At 42.6% G+C, this 9,386-nt stretch overlaps 1 protein-coding gene across 1 annotated transcript; it reads left to right on the top strand.

The window, feature by feature from the left end:
* The first annotated feature begins 2,597 nt into the window (after nucleotides 1-2,597).
* DRD5 (dopamine receptor D5) lies at nucleotides 2,598-4,034 on the top strand. The gene has a single exon (XM_044682128.1). It carries the CDS (start codon nucleotides 2,598-2,600, stop codon nucleotides 4,032-4,034), a length of 1,437 nt encoding a protein of 478 aa, XP_044538063.1.
* Nucleotides 4,035-9,386: the final 5,352 nt, after the last annotated feature.

Below are 9,386 nucleotides of genomic sequence, written 5' to 3'. Positions count from 1 at the left end.
ATCAAAGAATTGAATAACTAGGTGGGGCAATGGATAAAATTCTCGTTCTGGAGTAAGGAGGACTAATTTTTCTGAGTTCAAATCTGGCCTCAGATACTTACTAGCTGTGTGACATTGGGCAAGTCACTTAGCCCTATTTGCCTCAGTTCCTACATCTATAAAATGAGCTGGAGAAGGAAATGGCAAACCACCCCAGCATCTTTGACAAGAAAACCCTAGATGGGGCATTAAGGGTTGTACACAATTGAAAAAAATGGCTAAACAAGAACCTTGGGAGATAGTGAGCTCCTTATCACCAGAGTGTAGAAAGGCTGGATGAGAACTCATCATCAGGAAAGCCTTAGAGGGACCTCCTACTTCGAATAAGGGTCACATAGGTGACATCTGAAGACCCTTACAATTCTAAGGTTCTATGAGTGTATAAAATGTTTTAAAAATGGGAAAATAAGTGGCAATCCCATAAAAAAATTAAAACACATCCATGGCTAAATTTCTATTATGACATTAAAAACAAGACAAAACAAAGCAAAAACAAACAAACAAACAAAAAACCAGTTGTAATTTACTTGAAACTTATTCTAAATAGAGATGGATAAGAATTGGGAAGGGGATGGTGAATAATTTAACAAAACAAATGTCAGCTCATGGACAGTAGTAAAAGGGTAGAGGAATACAGACTTCATTTTCTTTCTTTCCATAAACACTTATTAAGCATTTATTATGTGGCAGCAAAAGAGAGACAGAATGCTGGATCTGGGGTCAGGAAGACTTGAATTCAAATCCAGCCTTAGATATTTTATTAGTTGCTATGTGACTCTTGACAACTCACTTAACCTCTTTTGGTATCAGTTCCTCATAATAAATGTTTAATTTCAGCTTCTAGTCTTCAGGGAAGTGATTCCGTTCCATTTCTGCTCCCTATTCTTTCCCACCACCCCATGTCCACCCATTTAAGAATTACAATTAAAACACAAGAAATTAATTTATACTGAGTTGGACCTTGCATAAGTCTCTTAAGTTAAAACTTGTTTTAAGAAAAATGCTTGGTCCTATGAGTAGAAGGAGAGCCATCTGGGAAATCTTCCCTTTCTTAGATATGTGGTTGAAAGCAGCGATCCTCTCTCCGGGGATAATAGTAATAGTTCACCCTTATAAGGCTCTCATAGAAAGCTGGTGAGGTAGTTAGTGCAATTATTTATATCCCCATTTTACAGGTGAGAAAAATCTATGCTTTAAGAGGTGAAGAGACTTCCCCAAGTTTTCATGGCTAACAAGTTGCAACTCAGTTCTTCCCATCCCTAAAGCCAAGGTTTTCTGCTATATCATTATGCTCCTCTGCGCAGTATACCTTTCATCACACCTGCTTTCTTGCCTTTTTTTTTTTAAACTACTGTCACATAAAGCTGGGGAACTTCCACGTGGCTCCAGCAGAATGGTGGGAGAGCGCTCAGTTGGCTGTAATCAAGAAGCCAAGGCAGGGGAGACAGGGGGCAACGCGGCAAGAAATTTGTCCCCGAGCTCCGGGGCACGACTTGGCATGTGATTCTGTGGTTTGGCATTTGGACATCTCCCAGATCTTAAATGTCCTCACCTTTAGCCATAAACTGCTGACCTAAGATTCGTAGCTGATGTGAGGACACTCAAGATAGAAGGCGGGAGATAAGATAGAAACAGGTAACGAAGGGGGAAGGGGAGAAAAGGGGAGAGCTGAAACGCAAGGGAGGGAAAGAAGGAAGGAGGGAAAGAACGAGGGACTAGGGAGGGGAAAAGAGGAGGTAGGGAAAAAGAGAAGAGAAGGAAAGAGGGAAGGAGGGAAAGAGAGTGAAGGAGATAGGGAAAGAAAGAAGGAGGGAGGGAAGGGAGGGAGGCAGGCAGGCAGAAAGAGCGTCTTTTCCAGGCAAGGCGGGCTAGGGGTGTTTCTTGATTTTCTTCTTTCTTCACTTCCGATTCCAGACACAGCAGCTACAAGGAGCTCCCTATCTCCAGGTCCAGGCGGGGCATAAAGCTCGGGGAGTCTGCAGCCCCTACGCCCCAGAGCTGTAGCGGGTGATTGTGTTGACCGCCAAAGGGGCCCCGCGGCTGGAATCGAGGTGTGCGCTGCTCCCAGAGCCCAGGGCTGGGGGAAGGTAGGAAACAAGTGGAAATTCCGACCGCGGTCGCGTGCAGAGTAGTGACTGGGGACAAGGGGGCCAGGAAGACCCTTCCTCCGCCAAGGCATGAGGTTGGCAGTCCCACCCAGCCCTCCCCAAGGGGACCGGGACACTCGGAGCTGAACGGAAGGTACGCTCTGAGCTTCCAAGCGGAGGCGGAGGCGGCGAAAGAGCTGAGCGGCGGAACCTGACTCTCAGCGCCCCGGGACCCTCTTCCCCTCTCCGTCCCAGATCCCCAGTGGCTGTAGCAGCTGCTGCACCGCGAAGGGATTCAGTTTGCCGCTTCAGCCCCCTAGCAGCCACCTGGCAGCTGTCAGGCTCCTGGCTCAAGCAGGGCACTTGCCCGCGGGGCGTGCGAGCCCCTGGGCAGGGGCCAATGGGGCCTCGCCAGGGGCATTCGGGTAAAGTGTCAGCCGCCCGGTGCTCACCGTCTTTGGAGTCCCTGCCATGCTTTTACCACCCCGCAAGAACCGGACCCTGTACCCGCCGCTGCTGCTTTTGCAGCTGCAGCTGCCCCCAGCGGGTGCCTGGGGCACCGAAGGGGCAGATGGGAGCAGCAGGGAGCTCCTGGGGCCCGCGCAGATAGTCACTGCCAGCCTCCTGTCGCTTCTCATCCTTTGGACCTTGTTGGGGAATGTGTTGGTTTGTGTGGCCATCATCCGATACAGACATCTGCGCTCCAAGATGACCAACATCTTTATTGTGTCTTTGGCCATCTCTGACCTCTTCGTCGCCCTCCTAGTCATGCCCTGGAAAGCTGTAGCAGAGGTGGCCGGTTACTGGCCCTTTGGGGCCTTCTGTAATGTCTGGGTGGCCTTTGACATCATGTGCTCTACTGCCTCCATCCTGAACCTGTGCGTCATCAGCGTGGACCGCTACTGGGCCATCTCCAGCCCCTTCCGCTATGAGCGGAAGATGACCCAGAGGGTGGCCTTGATCATGATCAGTGCAGCCTGGGCCTTGTCCATTCTCATCTCTTTCATCCCTGTGCAGCTCAACTGGCATAAAGATCAGGAGGGGTTTCCTAGAAACCAGTCTCCTCCATCCTCTTTCACCAATGGGACGCCATGGGGAGAGGACTCGGAGGAACTGGTGGCCGAGGGAGCCGAGAACTGCGACTCTAGTCTCAACAGGACTTATGCCATCTCCTCCTCCTTGATTAGTTTCTACATCCCGGTGGCCATCATGATCGTGACCTACACGAGGATTTACCGCATTGCCCAGGTGCAGATACGGAGGATTTCCTCCTTGGAGAGGGCTGCGGAGCATGCCCAGAGCTGCCGGGGCAACCGAATGGACTGCCAGCAACACAACAGTCTCAAGACCTCGATTAAGAAGGAGACCAAAGTCCTAAAGACACTGTCTGTGATCATGGGGGTCTTTGTCTGCTGCTGGCTACCGTTCTTCATTCTGAACTGCATGGTTCCTTTCTGCGACCACCCCGGAGACCCCAAAGCTGGCTTTCCCTGTGTGAGTGAGACAACCTTTGACATTTTTGTCTGGTTTGGGTGGGCCAACTCATCCCTCAACCCTATCATCTATGCCTTCAATGCTGACTTTCGCAAGGTATTTGCCAACCTTCTGGGGTGCAGTCAATTCTGTGCTGGAACCCCAGTGGAGACAGTGAACATTAGCAATGAGCTCATCTCCTACAACCAGGACACAGTATTCCACAAAGAGATTGCCACTGCCTACGTCAACATGATCCCTAATGTGGTTGACTCTGTAAGTGGAAATGATGATGGTCCCTTTGACAGGATGTCTCAGATTTCCCAAACTTCCCCAAACCATGATCCTGCAACTGATTCAATGTGTGAGCTGGACTGTGAGGGGGAGATTTCACTGGGCAAAATAACACCCTTCACCCCAAATGGTTTACATTAAACTGCTTAAGGAATTTGCTTCTTGCATTTGCACATTTGCAAAGGCTTACATACATGCACAAACCCAAACACCCAAACACTCACATTCCTATACTTGTTGATCAGATAGTACATGTGTTTCTGTATTTCTGTCTAGTGTCTGAAATGCTTAGCAAAACCACGCAAGTGAAAAGAGGAACTTCAGGCCCACCATCTTGTTTCTTTCATCACCGGGGAAGGGGAAATGCTCATGGACATTAAAACAGTTTTTACACACTGTTTGTCCAGTGACTTGTGTTCAGACTGGTTTTTAAAACACCAGAGACCCAAGGGTGGAGCGGGGGAATTTATCTCTGTATCTCTGTTTGTTCTAATGTGTTTGTGCAATCCCTTACTTATTGGGTGGCTTTATTAGCTATGGAATCCTTCTTGATTTGCTCTGAAGGAATAATAAAAGTAGGTTATATTGATAAAGGAAGTTATCTTTCATTCATCAACCTCATTTTCAACATGGGCTCCTTCTTTAGCTAGGAGTGTAGGATCAGTCTTTGTAAAGAGTTAAAAACAAAAGACATTTTCTTTCTAAAAAAAATCTTGTTTTTATGTCAGCAGACAATTCTACCTTAAAATTGTACACAGGGGTGGATGATTGCTTTCAATTTGCCTCTTTGTGCTATCTGCCTTTGGGGTGGTGGGGGGCGGGGTGGGATGGGTGGTTTGCAATCTTTATGCTGTGATATATGTCCATGTTATAGTCCTGAATTGGTACAGTAACTAGTCAATGTTAGAGCTATCATAGGAAATGTACACTTACCGAGGCATTGAATTTTCACTTTTCTTCTATGAATTCTTTCCTTGCAAAATAGTCATAATGATGAAGATAAACTGTTTCTTTGGTGTTCTAGAATATGCTATTGGTTTACAAAGTTATGCTAAAATTCTTCATTAAAAATTAAATATGATTAAAATAGCCAATTTCCTTTTTAATCTTGGCTTTACTGGTGAGTATAAGAATATTGTGACTTGTTTGCTAATTGCTCTTTCTAAAGAGCTTGGAAATGGGTGTACTAATATATTTTTAATAAAGCCTTACTGTATTAATGGGACTTTTCACTTAGAGATGATGAGAATTCAAGGGCTTAGGGACTGGACCTTTGATTTCATTGCTATAGAGACTTTCTGGGTGAGGACTTTGTCCTTTTCCTCTGTGGGCTGCCACCTTCTGTGCACCTAAAATTCTTAGAGAGTTGCCAAGAGCACTTAGAGGTTAAATAAGCCACACACTTAAGTATATGTACAGATGACACTTTGAACCCAAGTCTTCCTGACTCTGAAGTCAGCTTTCTTTTCACTACCTCAAACTCCATCTCAAGTATCTGAGAATATAAAATCCATTTAAAATGAGTTAGAGGAGCCAGAGATTAAATTTGGATGAGCATATGTAGTATTTTAAAAACTTTTAGTTGTGGTGTTTAAAAAAAAAGCTTAATCACTTCATTTTGCAATGGTCCAGTGAAGAAAGTATATTTCATCTCAGAACCATTCCAAAGAGAGCAAGTTATTACCATGATAGATGATCAATGGCAGTATCATTAAAAGAAATAAGTAAAATATGAAGGTGTACTTCCACATAAGCCCTACTTTGAATCAGTGTTCTGAAAAACAGAGAAGTTTTTGCTTTTTAAAAACAATTTTTATTTTCAGCCTTTTAAAGTGCTACTCTTGGCATCATTAATGTTAAGGAAAACCCTATTTTCTTTTCATTTTTATGTATTTGCTTTCCTAGAATCTTAGAATGTCAGAGTGGCAAGAAAAAGTTAAAAGGAAAAAACACAGAACATCAGAACTAGAAATAATAACTGATATTTGTATAGCACTTGACAATTTGCAAAGTGTGTTACATATACTATTTCTTTTGATCTTCGATATAATCCTATGATAGGATAGGTGCTTTTTTTTTTTTTGGTTTGTTTTTATTGTTACACTTATTTTACAGAGGAGGAAATAGAGGCTAAAAAGGGCTAAGTGATTCGTTCAGGGCCACACAGCCAGTAAATGTGTGAGGCAGAATTTGGACTAAAGTCTCCCTGACTTTTAAGAGCACTCTATGCTACCTAGCTAGAAAGACCTTAAGATCATAGAACAGGGGGCAGCTAGGTGGCTCAGTGGATTGAGAGCTAGGCCTAGAGATGGGAGATCCTAGATTCAAATCTGGCCTTAGACACTTCCTATGTGACCCACAGCAAGTCACTTAACCTCCATTGCCTAGTCCTTTCCACTCTTCTATCTTAGAATAAATGCCGTATCCACTCTAAAAGGTAAGGTAACAGTTAAAAAAAAAGAACACAGAACAGGGTATCAGACCTAGGAGGCATCTTAGAGATTATCTGGTCTAATTTCTTTATTTTATAGATGAAGCAATTGAGAAATGATCTATCTAAAGTCACACAGAGAATTTTCTAGGATTAAAATGAGTCTCCTGGCTGTCAGTTGAATGGCCTTTTAATTATAATATACTTTATTGAACCCTATGACGTGCTTGATTTGATTCTGACTCATACAGATCATGGGAAAAATGGTATTTGGGGGATTTTTTTCCTTCTAATTGTTGTGGCAAAAATCTCATTCTTAGGCAGGTTTGTGAAAGGGTCTCAGGACACATCTTTCCTTAGTGATGCAGAATTGGCTGTTTGAGAACTCTGGAAATCTCGCCAGTAAATTGTTTAAAAAATGAATGTTCCTAAAACTACAAGGCAGTTATGTGTGGGTCAATAAGTGCATTTGTTCATTCACTCAACAGATATTGATCAAATGCCTTTATGTGAACAGCCTTCTGTTTACTGCTATAATTGCATATTAATGCATATAGTTTCAAGTAACCTAGTACTTTATTCAAAGAATTATTGTGATCATATTGTTCTCTTTATTGGGGCTAATATGGGCAGTTAGGTGATACAGTGATTAGAGTGTTGGGCCAAAAGTCAGGGAGATTCATTTTCCTGAGTTCAAATCCATCCTCAGATATTTACTAGCTTTGTGACTCTGGGAAAATCACAAAACCTTATCTGCCTCAGTTTCCTCATCTGTAAAATGAGCTAGAGAAGGAAATGACAAACCACTTCAGTATCTTTGCTGAGAAACCTCCAAATGGGATGCTAAAGAATCAGGCACAACTGAAAGGAGTGAACAGTTAGGGTTAATACTTGTCAGTCACTCTGCTGTTCATAATTTGATCATAGAATCACAGGGCTGGAAAGCACCTAGAGAGAAATTATCATTTAATCATATTACATAGGCACCACCATCATTATCCTGATCAAATGTATGCAAGATACTATGAAGATACAAAGAGATCAGGACATGGTCTTTGTCCTCAAAGAGCATATAGTCTAGTTTGGGAAGTAGGGTGCATACCTAAGAAGATAAGTAACATTAGAGGATCTATGCTTTTCTTAGTATATTCAACAAGTCCTAAGGACTTACCTGAGGAACATGAAAGTTAAGTGATCTGCCCCAGGATCACAGAGGTAGTAAATGTCAGAGTCACTCAGAACCCATTAGACAAACAACAAGTCATGGTAGAATAAGCTAAGTTCTAGATGACTGATACAGGAGATCTGAGGACAGAGATAGTTTTGGGTATTTGGGGAAAACTCAATGGAAAAGATGAGACTATAATTGGATTTTGAATGAAGAATAGCATTTAGACCAAGGATCATAAACTCAAATTACCCATTTCTTTTAAATTTATAAGTTATCTATTTGCATTATTATAAAAACTTTATTTCTTTACCCCAAATCTTGTTAATCCAATTATTATGACTACAGACCCCAAATCTAAAAGCCATCTATGCTTTTCCTTGTGCTTTCTCCCTCTACCCACACAATCAATTAGTTGCCAAGTTCTTTGGACTATAAATTCATGATTTCTCTTATATCCATCCATACCTCCTCTTCCTTTCATCCCACTACTCTGTTCAAGCCTTTCTAACCCCTCACCTATGCTGTAGGAATAGCCTCATAAAGGCCTTCCTACTTCTAGTCTCACTGATCTAATCTACCCATCATACAGTTGTCAAAGGAACTGTTCTGTTGCCTGGGTGTAAGTATATCACTTCACTATCAGTGGCCCCCATTGATTATTTATCAGGGCATTTAGATAGCTCAGTGGACAGAGCACTGAGCCCAGAGTCAGGAAGACCTGAGTTTGAATTTGGTCTCAGACACCAACTAGTGGTATAATCTTGGGTAAACCACTTAACCTATGTTTGCTTCGGAGGCGTCCAGGTGGCTCAGTGGATAGAGTGCCAGGTCTAGAGTCCAGAAGACCTGAGTTCAAATCCATACTCAGACACTTACTAGCTGTGTGACTCTAGTCATGTTTGCCTTAATCCACTGGAGAAGGAAATGGTATTCTGGTATCCTTGGCAAGAAACCTCATAGACGATATGGTTCACATGGTCATAAAAAGTTGGATATGACTAAACAGCAACAACATCCAATTATTATTTGGGGCTGGCATGGGGTAAGGTGGGGTGAATGCAGATGTTTGATTTCATCAATTTGGAGGAACCCACAAGAAAAAAATACAGACTTGCTGACCTGACTTTTAAGGACTCTAATTTTGCTCCGGCATCTTTGTCTTTCTAGCATGGTTTTCTATTGCTTCCCTTCCTGTACTTTTACATTCCAGCCAAATTGAACCACTGGTCCTTCTCTGATAAAGTACTTCATTTTCCTGCCTCTGGGTATTATTGCATGTCATCCTTTCTTTATGCCAAATTCTTCCCACTCCATTTTGCCTTTTTGAAATCCTTTTTTATTCCTTCCAGCCTCCTGTCAGGTGACACTTTATTGAATTTTGCAACTGAAGGTGATGTCTCCCTCCAAATGATTTCTAGAGCTCTTCAGTTTGATCTTTTCTTTGTTTCTAGCTCAATATACCTTAGATCAAACTCATTAAGGAGACATTTTGTGTCCTCTCTACCTTCGATTATGAATTCTTCCAGTGTAGGGACTCTTTTTCTTTCTTTTTTGCATCCCTAGTCCTTAGTACAGTGCCTTACACTCGATGCTTAATAAATGTTTGCTTAGTTGAATTGAACTTGAATGAAGGGAAAAGGGTTGTACGATATAGCACGGAGATCTGGAAACATCCTCACATCTGCAAATTGTTGGTGATCTCTGAGAGAGAAGTGGAGAAGATGGAGAGTGTGTTCCAGGTAAGGACCAATGTTTGGACAAACGAGTGGAGGTAGACATGTATTAGATAAATCTATTAGAGGTTCAGTGATTTAATAGGTATTGATTAAGTCTGGATACTTGCATGATCTAAGTTCTGTGAGGAAGAGTATAGTGTAGTTGCTCACTATTT

Source organism: Gracilinanus agilis, chromosome 6 (assembly GCF_016433145.1).
Source record: "Gracilinanus agilis isolate LMUSP501 chromosome 6, AgileGrace, whole genome shotgun sequence".
NCBI lineage: Eukaryota > Metazoa > Chordata > Mammalia > Didelphimorphia > Didelphidae > Gracilinanus > Gracilinanus agilis.
This window is presented reverse-complemented; position numbering and strand designations above follow the sequence as displayed.